General features: G+C 44.4%; 1 protein-coding gene across 1 annotated transcript; it reads right to left on the reverse strand.

Moving 5' to 3' along the window:
* Positions 1-1,922: 1,922 nt before the first annotated feature.
* On the reverse strand, positions 1,923-14,268 carry LOC115311893 ((3R)-3-hydroxyacyl-CoA dehydrogenase-like). Its single transcript, XM_029970755.2, has 3 exons — positions 14,028-14,268; positions 6,527-6,732; positions 1,923-2,324 (listed from the first exon to the last, which is right to left on the reverse strand). The coding sequence occupies exons 1-3, from the start codon at positions 14,266-14,268 to the stop codon at positions 1,923-1,925; spliced, it is 849 nt and encodes a 282-aa protein (XP_029826615.2).
* Between the last annotated feature and the right edge of the window lie 6,189 nt (positions 14,269-20,457).

The raw sequence follows: 20,457 nt of genomic DNA on the forward strand, positions 1-20,457 counted from the left end.
GTACGATGCAGTAAAGCTGTCTAATGGCGGGCGACAGACGAGACGAGCTGCGGCGGGCACGAGGAGGACGCAATGCGCCGGACACGGCGGGACCTGCACGAAGTCGTTCCCTCCATTGCGGCGACCGCCTGATTTCGGAGGGCGTTCCTGGGCAATCACTTCGGGTACGCGTGCCACGTGACCGGTGGGTTAGGGTTCTGAGAGACTGAACGCCAGCTCCATCTATGCACGTCTCCGTTCCGGTTCAATAGATCCCTGCCCAGTTTCAAAGTCTGCGGAACATGGAAGTCCTCCTTGCAACAAGGCAAAGTACTGAACCTGTCTACTAAAAACCAGACTTGTGCCTATATCAAATACTCTACTCAAGATACTGTATCTTAAATACTTTTTGGAGTATCTTGGTATCTTGCAAATACCTTTGATGGAGAGTATTTAATACTCTATTTTAATTACAACTCCAAATATGTTTTACTTATTATCTTAAATACATTCTTGACATTCCGCCATTTTCCGAGTTTTTCGGTATGAAGCGGAGTGGTCGTGGCACGGGCAAACGTGAACATTCTTTTGAGCAACCGAATCCTGTTAGCTCCGATTAGCTACGGTGACTTTAACTGAGCTCGTGAAAATATATATTTTTTGCCGATTAATTGTGACTCATATTTAGCGGGGAAGTTTTCCGCTAGATTTAGCGGGGAAAATTTTCCGCTAAATTTAGCAGGGAAATTCTTCCTCTAAATTTAGGGGGGAAATTTACCCATAATGTACCGCGCGGTTACGCCGGTACATTATGGGGGGGGGGGGGGGGGGGGGGGGGAATCGGTGGCCGAGTGGGCTGAAGTGCACACCCAGCTCGACGCGCGTGGAGCGAAAGCTCGCGCTGCAGAACCCAGGGATCCTGGGTTCGAGCCCCACCCCTGCGTTAGCTCCGATTAGCTACGGTGACTTTAACTGAGCTCGTGAAAATATATATTTTTTGCCGATTAATTGTGACTCATATTTAGCGGGGAAGTTTTCCGCTAGATTTAGCGGGGAAAATTTTCCGCTAAATTTAGCAGGGAAATTCTTCCTCTAAATTTAGGGGGGAAATTTACCCATAATGTACCGCGCGGTTACGCCGACGGCGACACCGACGCCGGTCAAGCCGGAAACGGGCGCCTAAGAGCTGCGCTCTAAAATCTATCCCGGCGATGCTAATGTTTTGCCAATTTTGCGTTAGACGTTGTCTAACGCCACCTGGATCATGTGACAGTTAGTGCCAGTTACTAGCTAAAGGTGGTAAATTATACTAGGTCGGTTAGTAACCGTTGCTAGCTTCTCGACCTAGTAAACGTTACACCCTACGGTTACTAGGTAGCTAGTAACATGCGTTACAGTCGGTTACTAGCGTTTACCTGATAAATACTACTATCTTGTTTTTTTTTGTTTTTTTTTTAAGAGTGCAGAATGGGTCGTGCACAAACCCCATACCTTCTTTTATTTTTCGTTCGTTTAGTTTTTACTTTTTTGTGAGCAACGCTCGTTCACGACTCTTGTTCCTGGAGCTCGTTCTTCACGCACGTTTCAGACGTCCGTTTTTGACGCTCGTCCATGACGTTTTGTTTTTGTGTTCAAACAACAAGAAACAACTGCTGCTCTCTTAAGTATCGTTGTACAGCTTTTGATAGAATCCGCGAGCCCTTATCCCTGTCACGAAGTTGTGAATTATGTGCCCCTTTTTTGCCCGTGTTTTAGCCTCATGATTTCGAATGTGTCTTAATAAAACCAGGCTCAGTTTTCCTAGATGATATGCGTTATAGAGTCAGTATTTGGTTTTAATCAAATTATCATAAAGCGCTAAAAAAAAAAAGATAAACGCTACTGGGACATGCTCAATTTCAGCTCCACAGCCCCTACGAATCTCTTATTTGAAGGGAAACAAATTAGGCTATTACTCCTCCGGTGACGTCGATGGCCGCTCCCGTCATGAAGCTGCTCTTCGGACTACACATGAACGCAATCGTCTCGGATATTTCGTGAGTCTGTGCGAGGCGCTTAAAAGCAGTTTGCTCGATTAACTCGTCCACAAAATCCTTAGGCAACTTTTGGGTCATGGGTGTGTCCACTGGACCAGGCAAGATGGCGTTGACGCGGATTCCCTTGCTGGCCACCTCAAGGGCCACAGCTTTGGTGAGGGACACAACACCGCCCTTGGATGCAGTATAGGGCGGTAGCATCGGAGAGCCAGTTTTTGCCGTGATGCTCGCGATGTTGACGATGGCGCCGTCCGTGACGTTGTTGGCCAGCATATACCTCACCGTTGCTCGATCGATCAGGAATGTTCCCTGCGAGTAAAGGAAGTCAATGAACCATTTCCGCATAATGACGGCACGTAGCTAGGGTACACCCTGCCAGGGACGCGTTTGGACAAATGTGTTGAGTACTCTATCTCACCCATGCATGAAAGGTGGTTCTTAGAGCGGCAACAAATGGACGTCATAGAAGTCGGCGTCGCATGTTAGATGTCGTAATCCTAGCAGTTGGTGCCTGAAGGTACGAGCGAACGGGGTTTGGCAGTGGTCGCGGCGTTTCAACTCTTGGCCGTTGAAGCATCGGGGCCTGTCAAGTCAGAGGGCGAGCTGCAGCATATTAGGCGTCTGCCATACCCCCATCGCTTTTGTGACACCGCCGGGGTCGCGGCGGGCGATAACATGAAACTTCTGTGACGTCATCAGGTGGGAATTGAGAGGCCACTTTTTAGGACACGCTGAGTACACCGGTGGACACGCGTTCCTGGCACCATGACGGAGAGCTCACAAACTGCTTTTTGAAGGCAGTCACGTGGCCTGCCCTACATCAGGACTGTCGCAGACAGAGAAGAGGTGTTCCGGCCCACATTGTGCTTTGTCCGGGAAGCGCATGCGGAAAAAAAGGAAAAAGGAAACACTTGGAGTAAGCCAATAGCCCGATTTCGGCTCTGATTGGCCGCGTTTTCTCAACGTCACCTGGTTTACGGGGGAAAGGAAAGGACGGGCGTGCTGACGCTCAAAGAAACACGTGTTAGTAATTCACGTAGTAGCACTTATCAGGCTCTCATATTTGCCTACACTTACCTGCTAAGAAAATCTGGGAGCCGGCTAAAGCTTAGTGCTTGAATCACTTTGGGGCGTTTACCTCGACCTCGCACCCTCCCTGTCCTCTCTCTCCCTACGAAAACTGGGCGATGAGTCGCTTATAAAAAAACTCACCGATCAATGGGATAAAGTTGGCTTGTTGAGTTACTCAACCAGCTTTCAGAATGCGCGCCCAGAAATGAGCTCGTCGCTTGATGATGTCAATGGGCGCTTTCAGTAGCGACTTTAGGAGTCGAGGAGTCAGCGCTCCTTCCACTAGACGGTGAAAACCGACTTCCGATGCACGTTACTTCCAGTTTTAGGAGTCAGGCACTCCTGCACCGTCTCCGGAGATGGTGCATGAGGAGTGAAGGAAGCGCAGCATGACGTAATTCTGGATTGCTAACAAAGTTCCGTCGCTCAAAAAAAAAAAAAAAAAAAAAAAGAAAAGAAATGGCGGGATAAGCCGCGTCGGTTGCGTCGTGGGTATGCGGTTTGCTCGCTTTTGTTAGCGCAAGGTAAGACGAATAATGGGTTCAAATTTCATTTTCAGGTAAGGCTTTTTCGGAAAATGCATTACACCGTATTTTGTTTGGTTTGAATATGCTAATAAACAACGTAAACATTCATTTGACGCCGTGTTTTGATCGCCGTTGCACGGAAACTCGATGGATATCGACGATAGTCCTGTCCGCGCTGAACAGGGCAAGGCGGGGTATCAACGCGACTTTGGTAGCCGGTTAGACACTCACGCAGAGCATGATCCCCATTAATGTTTTGTTTTCGTAGCTAAATCGGGGTGCACGTTGGCTGACGCTCGCTTCGGCCGACAAAACCTTGATCGCCGAGCGCGGCCGAACTTCCCGTGTGTATAGGAATACATTTTATAGGAAGTTTGTTGCGCAGGGCAGAACAAACGTAAGGCCGTATAAAAGTATGGCAACCGGCGGCGTAGATTTGCCGAGTTACATAATTTGCGTGTGCTGACGACGTTTTTGTCGGTTTTTATAACAGTAGCTGGCCTTTGCACCGCCAAGCGAAGGACTCGATCACGTTGGATCGCTCCGAACAGCAGCGCTGATCTGTACAGTCACTCGCTTTTTCTTTAACGACCTTGTCCAGACTTCTTCAATGCCGGCGTCAAACAAAAGGGATTGTGCTCGCCATCGTCTGCTTCCAGTTTATTCGGAGATCGTTTGGCGCAGGGGAAGAAGCGGAAATTGCGTAAAAACTGCAGCTGAGGAGCCGCGTTTTTTTTTGTCGTTCAGTAGGTGCTTTGAGGACTCCGACTCGAGTTACGTACTCCGTTCGGAGCTGAGGGATCTGCTACTGAACCCGCCCAATGGCGTGCGCACCAGTGTGAACTGCGAGCGCCTGTGAAAGCTTGGTGCTTAGTTCGGTGGCATGCGCTACACGGCACGTAAGGGTCCCCTATCAAGACAAAATTTCTCTGAGATCCACATAAAGGGAAATCTGCAAAATAAAACAAGAAGCATAAGGCGTCCCTGCAAAGAAATGTAGAGGTTTTTCTAGACCGCAGCTTTTAGGCGCCCGTTTCCTGGTTGAGAGGCGTCGACGTCGCCTTCGCCGTCAGCGTAACCCCGCCTTCCATCATAAGACGTTTCCCACAATAACGTCACACGTGACGTCACGTGACGTGAGGGCAACGTTATTAGGTTAGCTCAGTTACGGAACTGCTCATAGATGCCGCATACACGAACAGTATCCCCCTCAGTCACAACGACTCGCCCGGCGTCGCTCGACGCGCCGCCAGACGACTGCTTTAGTAACTGAATCAGGATAAGTAAATTTTCAACTTCACTAGAAACGTAAAAACCAACGGAAAAAAACTCTTTTTGTAGTAACTTTTATTAGAGTTTAGTACAAAATGAGGGGCGCGTGATGTTATCTAAAATCTTTAGTTTGCAAGGTTTTGCGGCACAATTAATATTCTTTTCGTACAACCATGCCTCAGCGGTGATTTCAGGTAGCGCGTCCCGACCTAGGCTCATCTTGACTTCGGTGGCATTTCGCGGCGCGTCCGCTGGGGAAACGGGGTTGGTACCCCTGTAACCCTTTCCACTAAATCTGTTTCGGCTCCGAAATGGCCAATTGAAGCCAAAATAGATGTCACGTGCAGTTCCTCGAGTGACCGCTGCGGGAGAAATGGCGGTGTTGTGGTCGCCATTTGGCGCTTCAGCTGGGCTTTTTGGAACGCACAGTTATGAAACGAAAATATAGATGGCGCTGCGAACGACGGCTGGCGGATTGAAGTGAGTGTGGGGGGTACCCCCCTCCGCGGGAGTTCCACAACTGAGGTAATTTAATAAAGTTGCGTGAGGGTAACCCTTGTGACCTGGAGAGGGTAACCCTCGTGACCCTCGTTAGGGTAACCCTCGTGAGGGCAACCCTCATAGCTCTCACGAGGGTCACGTGACGTATGACGTCACGTGACATCACACGCATGTACCATTGCCAGTATTCCGGCTAAATTGAGCGGGAAAATGTTTCTGCTAAATTTGGCGGACAAATATTCCCGCTAACTTTACCCTCGTGAGTTGCGTGTGACGACTCGTGTGACGTCAGATATAACGTCACGAGGGTAAAAGTTTCCCGCTAAATTTAACGAAAAAATTTCTCCGCTAAATTGAGCGGGGAAGGAAGAGGGGCATATCCTCCTCTCCGTCCCATCCCCTCCTCGTCCTCAAGAATTGCGCTCTAATTTGGCGTAACATAAAAAATTGTAGAAGTCTTTCATTTTTTTTTCACCGCAAACTATATTCAGCGTTGCCGAACGCTCATTCTCGGCCCGAAGGTGGCGCTAGAGGTCTTAACAACACGCCAAAGTCTCAGCGCGAACAAATATTTTATTAAAAAAGTTACAAATGTTTTTTTTTTGTTCTTTTTTTTAATATCGATGAAAAAATGGTGGCTGACGGACCTCTCGGGTGCTCGATGGCACCAGAAACCGAAGACGGGCGGGAATGGGCCCCATTTTCCCATTAAAATTTGCAGAAAACCACTTATAGCTTTTGAATAAGATATCGATTTGTGCTGAAACTTTCCCATCAGGTTCGGACCTCTAGCGCTACTTTTCTGCGACGAATGAGCACTCGGCAATGCATATAGTTTAATTTTGTGGTGGAAAAACCCTGTACATTTCTTTTCGGAACACCCTGTATATCGTGTAAAGTGGTACCAGCCCACATTTTCCGTCAAGGGGAAAACAAATAGGTGGACTGGAAGAACTCGTTGTCTTGCCAACTTTTTGTATGTCAATACGTAATATTCGTTGTCCAATGCTCTGGAATCCTAAGATGACCAGAGGATATTCTGCATAATCACTCTTTCTTTTTTTTCGATCCGTGTGCTAGAGAAAGAGTCTGGGCTTATTCCGAGTCGAGGACCCCGTTTACCAGTTTGCTTGGCCTCACCCTTAGGTTAGTGGCGATGACGTCGTCATATGCGGTGTCATTTGTTTCTTCGATGGGCGCTAACATTCCCGAGATGCCGGCGCTGTTCACCACGACGCTGATTTTTCGGCCGGAAAACGAAGATTCGATCTCCTCGAAAAGGTTGCTGACGGCGGTCGAGTTGGAAACGTCCACGTATATGGCCCGGTGATCGCCCTTGAACGAAGCTGTGAAAAGAAGGGTACAAAAATGAAACCTAACCATCATCTTAAGTATGTCCCGTTTTGCAATTGCGATGGGTAAATCGCCTCTTATAAACCGTTCCATTAGGGTCATAGCAGAGAGGGTAAAACAGAAAAAAAAAATTATCTCCCCCTCTCACCCCGTATGTCGTCCGCTCCGCCGAGTGGGCTGTAGCTAGCGTCCGGCTGGCGTGCAAACTCTGTTTAAAATCGCGTCATTTTGGAACTTTCAGTGCAGATGCGCAGATTTTGGTATGCCAGTTATCGTGCAATACTATGCTAGATAAAAAGACTCACAGGGTCCAATTGCGCTGTTACCTGCGTGCAAATAAAAAAACAAAAATAGGGAAAACCGTGTCAGATTGCCCGGTCCCTTTGGCGAAAAGTAAATCCGGTTGCTGTACCTTTTTTACTATACAAAAGTTCGTACTGGTGTAGGCCTTTAGCGACCATGAGTGGAAGTCTGAAAAAATAAATAAAACATGCTCTCTTGCCGCAATACAAGCAGTAGTTGAGGGTAGTACTGCCGGCTGACTCAACTGCTATTTAAGTAACGGAAAAAAGATATGCCAATTGATCACTTAGCAAAATACAACAACAGAGAGCTACAGGCTGATTTTAGAGTAGCCACAACTATTCTAAAAACGCGAACCACTTCACAACGGCAGCCACGAGCGGGAGTTCGATGTTCGGTAGATCCCGCCGATACAGCCCAAAGATGGAGAACGGCAACCTCCCGGTTTGTCGTCTGGTAGCGGAGTCGGGCGCGTGCCCCCTCTCTCGTTTTACTCCGCCGAACCCGCTGAACTTCCCGGATGTGTGGAGAGGGCGCTGCGGTGGAACAAAATGGTGCCGCCCAGAGAGCGCTAAATGGAATGGTCTATAGCTGGGATAAATTAAAGTCAGCATTTGATATAACAGCTCATTTAGGCTGCCCTGTTGTGTTTTGAGAAGAGCGGCGAAGTCCCAACGCTTTATAGGATTTTTAACCAAAGTTTCAGTATTACTTTTTATAGTTGTAGCCACTTAACGCATGCTGCATTTTTTAGGTAAACATATGGCTGGACATTTTGAAAAAAACAATATACTGGGATAATTATAGAGAAAGCAAAAAAGCGGAATACTTCAGTTAATAAAAAAGTTCCCTGGTTACAGTCACATCAAATCGTAAGATGACGCTTTACATTTTTCTCATAGCCTTGGTTGCGGCACAAACTTATTTTGCCCTCGTACGCTATAAACGAAATAGTCACATGATAATCATATTTATCACCTCCACCCCCACCGCCACCATCACAACCAAAACTATTATTATTATTAATATATTATTATTATTATCAAGAGCTGAATTTACGCACTGAATCATGTGCGGTGGCACTTTGATTCAACATTAATTTTTTTTTTATTTTTGAAAATAATATCTTGAGTCAGGCTCGGTTGCACACGGGAGCACCTTCGTAAGCTAGACGCTAGCGTCTTTATGAAAACAAGACCACACAACACCACGGACATGACAATTAGCATGAGGCATCCCCATACCCTGGCTTTTAGAGGGTCAATAATTGTATTGCAGTCTCGGTTGTATCGTTTCTCGTCCATGATCTATTCTATAGGCTTATCTTGACGAACCCATAAGACCCTGGGAGCTGTAGTCGCGGTGATTTTGTTTGCGCCAATGTTTTAATCAAATTAAATGGAGCATCAGCTGCGATTGCAGTCTACCGAGTTCGAGAAAACGTGTCATCCTTTGCACGCTTATAAAGTTCTTATTTTTTAACACCGCACAGGGATTATCGCTCGCGCAAAGATTGAAAAAAAGCAACAACGACAAGAAACATCTTGTTTGCAGGCGTTCGGTACGGCCTTGTGGCCCGTATGCTTGACTTTAATCTCCGGTGTCAAATTAATAAAATTGAATTCAATATGCATTTTTGTGTTCCTTTAGTTTAGGAGAAGCATACGACTCTTTTAATGTACTGTCCTATTTTCGCTACTGATACTTCTACGACCGTATAAAACTGCAAAACTGCATGCATCCCATTGGTTCCATCCGTGAAGTGGTTAGTCCAAGTGCAATTAATCGGCTTTCAAAGCATCCGAACCGGAATATCAACGAGGTAAAATATATATATATATTTATATATATGTATATATATACAGGGTGTTTTTTTTAAGCTTAACAGATTTGTTTAAAAGAAGCCGTGAAAGTTACACTCATGCTGCTTGTGGAGGTAAGTTATACGGCCAGGGGGACATAATATAGGGGGATAATCGTAACAATCAGTCGACTAATTAATTAAAATTTGTTAATTAACTTTTTAATTAATGAAGATACGTATATGGTTCCAATTAGAAACTTGCTCAGCGTCATCGAAAACCACTAAATCCGTCATTTTCAGGAAGACATTCGGCGCGTGAGAAGCGTAGTATTCTACTGAAGTTACCACTCTTGGAGCAGGTACAAGGCTGGGGCTAGATACGAGACAGAAAAATCGCGCGGGCGCCTTATCGCAACCGCTAGCTTTGTACCTGCTCAAAGAGCGGTAACTTTAGTGCACTACTACGCTTCTCACGCGCTCAAAGTCTTTCTGAAAATGGCTGATTTAGTTTTTTCGATGATGCTGAGCAAGTTTCTAATTGGGATGATATGTCTATTTTCATTAATTAAAAAGTTAATTAACGAACTTTAGTTAGTTAGTCGACTGATCGTTACGATTAGCCCCCTATAATATGTCCCCCTGGCCGTAAAACTCACCTCCACAAGCGGCATAAGTGTAACGTTCACGGCTTTTTTTAAACAAATCTGTGAAGCTTATAAAAAACACCATAATATATATATATATATATATTATGTATATAAAATAATATATATATATATATATATATATATATATTTTTTTTTTTTTTTTTCCTGTTTAGTAAGGGATGTATTTTTGGGACTCAGTTGAGAATGACCATGCAGTCGAGCCCCTTTCGAAAGCACAGTGCTTTCGCTTCCTTGGCACTAAATCCTAGAAAATGGGACATTACAGGTGACTCGATCAGTGTGAACAATGATCATAGAGCGCGTCTACAGGTGGTAGTGATACGCTACTCCCCCTAGCGTATCGCCTTGAACTGCGACCATTAACACGCCCGAGTCCCTTCCGTTCTTCCCGTTCTACCCAATCACGGTCATCCCATCTCGATGCGATACTCTACTACGGTACTTAACAAACGTAAACAACCCTCGTTTATTACTACCGCGGAAGAAGTTGAAACCTGCATGGCAAGACTGGCTTAGTTTAACTCGTGAACAGCTATTGCATGCAAGACCGGTAACCAACCCTATCTAACGCGTAGCCGCGATAAACATTAGCGATATAGAATCAATCGGTGCCAAATTACACGGTATGTATCTTGCTTTAAATGCGAGTTTGGCGGGGGGAGGGGGACACCTTTCTCGCATTCAACTCATTTTGCAGCCGGTACAATATCAAAGAGAGAAAAGGAGTAATCCTATTCTCTTTTTCACATTAGTTCAAGCACAGCCGACGTACAGTATCTGATGGAATCAATCGTGCCCCGGCCAAAGTGCAGCGTGGCGAGACTAGTTGTTTTCTTGGATTTCGCCACGCATCACCGGCTGAACCAATCACTCCCAATAGACTAGCCGCGAGGCCGTGTCTTTTTTTTTTGTGCGTGACGGCGTTTTTTTGAAGCCGCTTGATTGGCTCTATCGGATTGCTGCGTCGGCAGGGAGAGTAAATACGCGTTCTCTATACAGTGAGTGTCGGAACAGGGTGTTGGTAATTCGCGAAGTGTTTCTATACTTCGTTTCAGCTTCAGTCCGAGCGCGGCCGATGTTTTGAGCCGAAGGGCCAATCAAAGATCGAAAGAGGCACAACGTCACGGCGTGCTCTCTGCAGCTGATAGGACCAGCCGGTATTCACCGTCTCTCTGTGCGCGCTCCTCCGCCAGATAGTCTTATCAAGCGCAGAGAGCACGCCATGACGCTGCGCTTTTTGCGGTGTTTGATTGGCCCTTCGGCTCATAGCATCGGCCGCGCTCGGACCGAAGCTGAAACGAAGTGTAGAGTTCGCTTTATGCCTAATATATATTCATTCGCTATATGATTTTGCGTTAGAAGTTAGCCGTACTCTGTTCTAGGGTTGCGTGTACCGCAATCCTGGACGAGACAAAATTGAAATAATGAACATGCACAGATACACACTGCCTCTATCTCGGCTCTCTAGTCGGTACAACTTTTCTTCTTGGCGTTTTTAAAGGGGAAGAGGAGAGCGCGCGTGCAGCTTTAATCGGTGCTCAAATCGGGAAAAGGCACTGTGCCCGTACCTTCAACTCTATGGTCAAGAAAAGTTATCCCAGAGTATAATGTATTTCATGAACTCGTCTTTATATACAAAACGTTGCCTCCTCGCTGTTCACAAAAAAAAAGAAAAAAAAAAGAAATCCAAATCTGAGAAGCTACACACCCATTCTGATCTTGATATATATATATATATATATATATATTGCTACCCATTGAAAAAAAACTATTTTTGAGCTAAGCTTGAAGCTTCGGCAAGTTGGTGTGACACTTTTAAAAGGTGAAAACATGCGCAAACGACACTGGACAAGAAGCAGAGGGACGCATACACAGCGGTGGCCCTCAAGCAGACTTGTACACGGTACTGTAAAAAAAGTAACCGATTACAATTACAACTACTTCACTGTAAAAAGTAACGGATTACAATTACAATTACAGCCTAAAAAGTACTCGAAAATTTACTCTAAACTAATCAATTACTTCCCACGTTACTTTTTATGCAGCTTTTATTCTTTTATTACGGTAGCATAATCCTTAAAATATCGTGCTCAGTTGTTAAAAAAAGAAAAAAAAAAAAAAAAAGCCTTGACCGATTTTGCTTAGAGCTGAGAGACAGACGCCAACACACCCAATACCTCTCGGGGAAAAAAATTAATAAAACGAGCGCTGTTTAAATACATTAGTCACAAGAGGCTGGATAAGGTCATTTTTCATACCCGGATGTAGTCTCCCGTCTACCAAAAAATTGTAACCAGGATACGAAGCATGGTGAAGTGCCCTACTCATCCTCGAGGTCCCGTGTTTAGTAATTTCAAAAAAAGGGGAAAAAACAAAACATGGTTGCCCAGACCTGAATGACTCCAGCACATCTAACCCCTTCCCCCTTCCCCTACCCCCTAAAAAAAATTATCGAAAAATTCTAATGGGTAATTTTGTAATAAATTACAGCAAAAATGTAATTAAATCACAAAAATCTTCACTCTTTAAGGGAAGTAATTGAAGTGTTACAAAATAACTGTAAAATGTAATCGATTACAAGCAATTCATTACTTGTAACGCGTTACGCACAAGTCTGCCCTCAACTGAATTTTTTTATTCATCCTGACCGCACAATAAATACTTGATCGGTCAAGACCATAAAAAAAAAAAAGATAAAACAGACATGCATCAACGCCACAAAATTACCGTATCGCACGCGCGCAGGCGGTTTTTTTTGGCGTTGATGCAGGACTGTTTTATCTTTTACATGGTCTTGACCGAACAAGTATTTATTGATCGGTCACGATGAATACAAGTTGAGTCGAAAGTCAGCGCTACGTAAGTGTCCTTCTGCTTCTTTGTCCCTCGTCGTTCGCGCTGTTATAACCTTCTCAAAATAATGTTTTGAGGCCCACGTGGCGGTATGGCGGCCTCCAAAGTCCCTTTTGTGGTGTTCATTTAATTCGGAACGATTACGGCCCACATGGCGGTAACGAGCATAAAGTCGGACGTCCTCTCCTTGTGCACCTGTCGTCTGCCTACAGCCTTGGGCCTGTTTTTCTAAGCCCTCTCGCTCACTCAAGGCCGGCTTCCAGGCATGCGACGCACATGCATCTGGTACCTTTCCTCTCCTTCACGTGGCGTTCTAAGCGGCGCACAACGGCAAATAAATATACGTGGCTTTTACTAACGTCCCGGCAGCGGCCATTGTGGTGTCCTTGTTGCTGTACGCGTATGTACCTCCAGCAGCACGCATTCCGCACCGCATAATTCGTTTCTCTATGCAAAAATGAGTAGGAATGAACCAAAATGGCCACCAGCTCGGCAGTTTTGAGCACGTGTCCACATCAATATTTGATATCTAGACACCATTGCTTGGTTTTATACTAATCTTCATGTGGGACCTACCGATATAAAAGTTTCGCCAAATGCAACATAGAGAAATTCTTTGTAAAATAGTGCTCAAGAATATTAACTGGCGTCCCCAACTTTATTGGACATCAACGACTCGGCGCAGGCATACAAATGAGAATTTCGACTTAAAAAACAAACATCGAAATTTTCTTTGGGATTGTCTTAGATGATAGTCACAAAATATAAATATGCAGCAATTACACTTGTGGACGCGTGTAGCTTTTATTCCACGGACCTACAATTTTTTTTTTGCAATGAATCCTATGGGCGCATTAAAAAGAATTTTTAATTTCTGCCTTTCTTGACAAAATATCGTAATGCTACCAAGTAATGTAATTGCATCGGTATCATATAGAGCGTAAATGAATTAGAATATTGATATTTCACTGAGATCCTTTTATTCATGGCATGTCTCAGAAAGTTAACCGTGTTCGTAAAACGTTTTATAACACAGAAAAAAAAAGTTTAATGTTTTCGTCGTTTAAAAATATATACATCACATCTTCTGATAATTTCTTGTTCTTCTAAGCTATAATCTCCTACAGGTCAATATGTCAATACTTATCTTTTTTTATTAGGAAACCAATTCTAGAATAATTGAGGGCACAGAGAAAACCTAAACTTATTAGCCGCCAAAAGCGAAACAAAATGACACGCCTGCAGGTGTCCCCACTGAAGTGCACTGCATTTACGCTCTTTAAATTGCCAAATACGGACCTGCTGGAATTTTGGGATCGCACATTGGATCGTGGGTTGCGGCAAAAGTAAAAAGAATGTGGCCCGTCGTACGGATGTTTTGAGAACGAGAGGTTAATCCGCCTTAAAAGGGCGGTTAATGTCTCACAGTAAATGGGCAATTTAGTCACTGCAGTACCATATGCTATACAACCTGAACGTGCACGACGTTGGGGTGGTCGGACGGCTACAAGCGGGTAGGATGTTCATCCAGATAGAGACGTGTATATAGAGATGGGGATCGGACCCAGGTATAATCTCCGGGTCGCGCAGCACGAGATTACACTGCGCGTACTAGACAGTGTAATAAAATATGCAAACAATTAAGGCACATCCGACAGACCTTGTAGCATCTCTATGGTTTCAGCGGAGCCAGTTCTGTTCCGGTCCGCCACGACGACGGTGGCTCCCTCTCGAGCGAATACCAGGCAGACGCTCCTCCCGATCCCACTGGCGCCCCCAGTAACGATGGCTAGGCGGCCGTCGAGTCCCAGAGACGGGCAGTCGGTCAGCTTCTTTGCAGAGACATGGTTCTTCTGGTTACCGTTTGTTCGGCAGTGCACGGCAGCTGAAACGTCCAACATTACCGACATGAAGAGAACGGGGCGGGGGGCTAGGAATTGATTGCAATAATCTTGCATACATTTATTTTAAACTTGACCCCAATTTAGATCTCTTGGGACTTGTGGTCTTAGGGTAGGGATTATTGCGAAGTCAACTCGGGAACACAAATTACTGTTTTTTCTTTGCTCAGCGAGAAAGAGAAATACAGTTTTTCTTTTTAACGAAGTCGGGTATTCGCCTTGTGTTTAGACGTTTAGACGGACGTCGCGAACTTGAATTATTGAGAGTTTATATTTTTTGTGTTTTAATTATTTAATGTTTTCGAGTCAAACTGTTTTTTGTTAACTATAATGCCTGATGCACCATTTAGCGAGTTTTTACGTGTTTTTTAAGCGTAAAATAACTAGGTGCAACCTGTTGAGCAGAATATTGATTGGAGAAAAGCAGAGAGCACAGAGTCTCCAGATGTTATAGCCGCTATCACGTAGTGCCAGTAACTCCATAAAATAGGGTGGCCTTGGCCGCTAGGGAAGATTAAAGGGCTAAAAAAAAATCAGACGTTTCTCTGTAATGCGAAACTAGAACGCAGTTCTTGAGAAGGAGGAGGGAAGGGTCTGCCCTTCCTCCTCCTCCGTACCCTCTCCTCCTGCTCCTCCTCTCCTGGTGCACCTCCTTCCCTCCTCCTGCCGCTGAATTTTCTCTGGGGTGACGTGACACGAAGTCGCGACGTCATTTTTCCCGCTAAATTTAGCGGGGAAACTGAATTGGTGTTGAAGTCACATGACGTCTATTTCCCCGCTAAATTTAGCGGGTAAATTTTCCCGCTCAATTTAGCGGGAATATTTTTCCGATAAATTTGGCGCGAAAATGGCTCCGCTAACTTTAGCGGGGAAACGCCCCATAATGCCGCGCGCACGGTTACGCCGACGCCGACACCGATGGCCACGCCGCTCAACACGGAAACGGGCGCCTAAAAGCTGCGCTCTAAAAATGAAAGACGTTTACAAGTCTCTGTAATACGAAATTGGAGCGCAGCCCTTGAGGAGGAGGAGGAGTGGAGGCTAGGGAGAGAAGGGTTTGCCTCTCCTCCTCCTTATGTACCCTCCCCTCCTCCTTTCCTGCTCGGATCGCATATAGGAGAAAATTTTCACCAAATTTCCCGCTAAATTTAGCGAAAAGTTTCCCACTAAAGTTTGCGGGGAAGGTGCGAAACTTTTCATGCAAAATGTATCAGAAATTTAACGTAAATTTCCTTTCCCGCTAAGCTTATCCGGTTAAGTTTCCCCTTCTAAATTTAGCGGGGAAATTTATGTCGCGCGGCCTCAACACCAGTTAAACTTCCCCGCTAAATTTAGCGGGCAAACTGTGACGTCCCATAATGCAACACGCGCGGTTACGCCGACGCCGACGGCGACACCGCTCAACCCGGAAACGGGCGTCTTAGGGCTGCGCTCTTAAACTATTGTCTCACTTCAGTTTTAAGAAGGGTTTCTGCTTGCTAGAATATTGTTATTCGCTATCGTCCCGGATGGTTTTAACTAATCCTTTGTTTACCAGTCCACGGTAGGCGGGAGTCGATCAAACCAATAAGGGACATCTTATAAGTTATACACGAATCTTATGCTGCGAAGGACTGGTAAACAGATGATTAGTTAAAACCATCGGGGATGAAATTAGGCTGTATATTTTCCGGTTTAAATAGAGATACAAACAATCATCCGTAATTGTAAAAAAAAAAAAAAAAATCACCGGTTAAAACCGGAAAGTTCCAACCAGGCCTGTAAATGTTACTTAAAAAATGTACCTAAGATACAGTTACAGTTACTCATACGAAAAGGTACTTAGGTACGCACCTAGGTGCTTACTTAAAGATGTACCTAGGCACAGGTACAGTTACTTTAAAGATACTGTCTTTATTTATTTTCCCCAAATTTGTCAAAATATATTGGAAGTAAAGCTTTTTATACTAAGGATACACTCAAAAACGAGTTCGATAAATGTGCTTTATTGGTGTCAATGCGATGTCCACATCGGTGTTGAGTCCTCACGTGCCTTGTCCTCACGCTCCAATTGGTTCACCGAGGCCACAGCTTCCACTGTTTACCATTTCACACCAAAACCGCCGAAACTCGCTTATTGAAGTTCTTGCCCTCAGAGCCGGTGCTGACGCCGACGGGCTGAGAAGACGTCGGCCGCATGAAGAAATACACGAGTCGAGTGCGTATGCACCTAACCTTCGCGACGACGAGCGAAAGGCTTCAAGCTTCCTCGTTTTATTTTTTCTTTCGTTAGTCAGAAGAACATTTTTTTTTCTTTCGGAACTTTTTCAGTTTTGATAAGTGCAAAATTTGAGTACGATTAATTGAGTGGAAACTGTATTATATACGCCATGTTACATTGCTTTACGATTGTAATTATAATTTATTTGCAATTATATTTTAAATTGTATTTGTGGCAGAACAGCGTCACCACCAGGACAAGATGCGGACAACAGAAACGGCGCACATCGTTTAAGTTATCTCGTTCCTTGTATAGCTGTCAGAGGAACTTCAAACACGCAACGAAGTCGATTTCGGTTTGAGATGAAAGAAGCAGGTCGCTATTTTCCCTAAACGGAGTTCCGAAGCGATTAAATAAATTGGTGTCGCTAGAACGGCATCGCTAATCCACCTTTCGCTCAAATGAACACCTACATTCACTAAAGTGTGTCGTTCGATGAAACATCAGGGGCGGGGCTACGTTCGCTAAAACGTCGTTCGATCAAGTCAGTGCCTCCGATGTCGTACCCAACTTAACGTTAATCACGGCACATGGTAGTGTGTTAATACTTCAAGATTTATAGTTTCTACCATTTTGACGAAGTGAATAGAAAAGTACCTGTAAAAAGTAGCTTCACTTAGTTACAAATTACTGGAAAATGTACCTAACATACAAATACAGATACCGAAAAATGAAAGTACCTAGGTTTGTACCTCAGGTACAACTAAAGTACCTAGACGCCTATTTCCAGTTACTTGTACCTAGGTACTTTACAACCCTGGTTCTAACCAGTGAGGTTGCACCGGCTAGAACTGTTTCTATCAGAACTCTCGTTTAGTACTTAACTTTTAGTTTTTTCTGAGGCATTTTAACCGGTACGTTTACATGTATTAAACGTGAAACTTATAAATCAGCTAAAAAAATGCACCGATTTTTAGAAATGTTTGCAGCGGCTAGGACAGCTTCTATCCCCTTTTTAGACTTGACCTCTTATTTTTTTGTTATGATACATTTTGACCGATAATCGCTAGATTTAGCGTCCGTCCGAAAGAAATAATTAAAATACACCATTTTATATAACAAAAGAAGCGCCCTCAAACACCCGCTGATTTGTCGTATAAACGAACACTGAAAAATCTATGTTCTAGTGATAATTGGCAAGTTATATCTTGGTTACGTTGCCCGCACACCGAAATTCGCCCTATCAGCTATGGCGTAGTTCGGCAGGCTCGGCAACTGAAAATCAACATCCCCCCCCCCCCCCTCCCCCCCTTAACTACCGAGAAAAAAAAAACAAAAAAAACACCGAGCTATCATTGCATGCACCTTATTACACCATCGGGTGGCAGTATAAGTATCAAGAATGCCCCAATAGACTTACCAATTGCTAGAAAGGCAACGTAGAAGCTAATGTTCTTGCCGTTCATGGTGATGTATGACGTATAGGCTGAAAGTTTGCTGGAATTGTCTGAAGCTAAGAGCAGTGGTGCCAGCTGCCACAAGTCTTGCTTCGCTTTGTGGAAATAACAGGATGTAGAGACGTTCTAGCGAAGTATAATGCCGTATGACTTTTTACTTCTACAGAAAACGTGTGTTGGGATGAACGATCAGGAAATCCTCAGCCTGCTCGACAGGGTCACCCGGCCCTGCCAACGACCATGGCTTGTTGTGACAGATGCAGTAAAGCAGCAGCTGAACCTTGTCGTCTCTGTGTGGCAAAAGGTTACCGTTATAGGAAACATGCAGTGGTGGAACTCCGCTGGGCTGCGAGTGAAATGATGATGATGACAATAATAATCGTCGACCACCCTCCCTTCTGCTTTCGACGCTGATAAATAACTTTCAAATAGGTTAAACTGGTTGCTTGTTGTAACATATTTATATAGGGTGATAATATCTTTAGGTGTAATGGTAATATATTTATATGTTTAATATTTTCGAAAATGGCCATGAAGTCGCGACAATGAATACCTTTTTATCATCAAGTTTGGAAATCACTGGGTGATTACTATACATCGTGTTTCAACAAAGGCTTTCTAAAATTTTAGGGAGGTTCATAAAAAGCAAACTCTTTTTAGGAACATATTGTGAGTCTTTCAGGTGGTATAGCGGAATCGATCACCTCGATAATAACTAAAATTGAAACTGGATTTCTTTATTTTTGTCCATTGGAAGAGAAAAGTCAGACCCCCCTCCCCCCCCCCGCCCCCCCCCCCCCAAAAAAAAAGAAAAAAAAAAACGAAAAAAAATTCCGCAATTTGGGTGTTGCTTGGGAAACCTTTGCCTCCCGCACAGCAGCAGGGAAACGACATGAACATATACACACTACTAAAAATAAGAATACTAAGCTCGTAATTATGGGGTCGTGGGATCGATTCCCAGCAGGGCGCGTTTAGAATTCCTTTATTTCTTCCCAATTCACCGCTCTTTCGTAGAGGCGTTACTCTAAATTAATATATTATTTTTGTGGGGTAATTTTCGTGGCGTTTTGTCACGCTTTCCTCGGGTTTCCCAGCCCTTAAACGCAATCCGCGTTAAAATCAGAGAGTTTTGAACAGTCTCCTCTACCTCTACGTAACTTCATCACATTGGGTTGGCGCCACCTCAGCAATTCGGCCCGAGCCCGACCCCGAACGTCATTAGATGCATTGATTAAACACGAGGATCAGCCAAACACAGACGCAGCACTCATATTCGATTGGTGTCTACCCTCGAACTCACAGTGGTGACGTCAAAATTCTAATTCACGGGATTTAAATATTTCATAGGTGGTGCGACAGTTCGAGGGCCACGAACGCCTACGCGGCTCGGAGCCCCCCGAGGCCGCAGCGTCTCCTACTTTCAGGTCTCTCGGGAGGCCCAGGAGTGCGGGTTTCGGGACGGGACGTCCAACGGCTTTTTGAACACGTTCCTTAACAGACAATATGGCTACGGCGACATCTTTGATCACACCCTTTCGGGATGCGGCGCAGATACGCACCGAACGTTTTCTTTGTCCCGTATGGAGATCTTCGAAGGAACAAGGCTGGAGTTGTAAAGAGTCTGATCTATTTTCTGGGACAAAACAACGAGAGGACCCTAGAAACCAACCAGGAAGATTTTCACGTGTGATTGCCAGAAGTATTTCCGAGAACATGGAACACTTTATGCATATTCATATTTCGGGTGTTCTCAAATTTGCTCGTCGTGGTAATCCTGATATGGAAGTCACTCGGAAGACTCCATTAAGCTAGTGAATATCATTTAAAATAAAGTATCTGGCGATGGCAAAGAGTACTTGTCTAGGGTCACATTAAGAAAATGAAGGCTAAAATTGCCCAGAAAACCAAAAGTTCAGATGCTAACAGTATTGTGCACGCTATTGGAAGGAAGTAATTGATTATAATTACTATCACCCTTGGTCCAAAAGTATTAAATTAGATTACTTGATTACTTGAGAAAAAGAATTAATTGGGCATTACTTCACAAAAACAACTGTTACTTTTTCGATTACTTTTTTTATCACTTTAGAAGCTTCGTGCCGTTATCACTTGGAACAAGGAGAAACTCAGTAAAATGGAGTTGCTCACGTGTAGAAAAATATATTGGGATAAAACTAAATATATAAATAAATATGAGTACGAGATCCGCTCCATGACATCACTCAAAGCTCACTGGAGTTTCTTTGAGGTTCGAAAACCGGCCTATTTTAAGACAATCACCGGACTACTCATTGTCTCCTTATACCCTTTCCAGATTCTTAAATTGAGTTTTTTTACAGCGAAGCTGTTCAGGGCTAGTTTTCCCAGTTTCGTGTCAGGTACCAAAAATAATTAATTATTATTAATAATGATAATTGGGGGTTGTGTGGATATTTATACAGCGTGTAGCTGGTCAGCCATTTCAAAGTTGGGACGAGTCGCTCGCTGTAGATGAGCAATTCAGCCAGTGCAGTACGACCGCTAGCCTAG

This window comes from Ixodes scapularis, unplaced genomic scaffold (genome assembly GCF_016920785.2).
Source record: "Ixodes scapularis isolate PalLabHiFi unplaced genomic scaffold, ASM1692078v2 PGA_scaffold4__175_contigs__length_147842914, whole genome shotgun sequence".
Classification (NCBI taxonomy): domain Eukaryota; kingdom Metazoa; phylum Arthropoda; class Arachnida; order Ixodida; family Ixodidae; genus Ixodes; species Ixodes scapularis.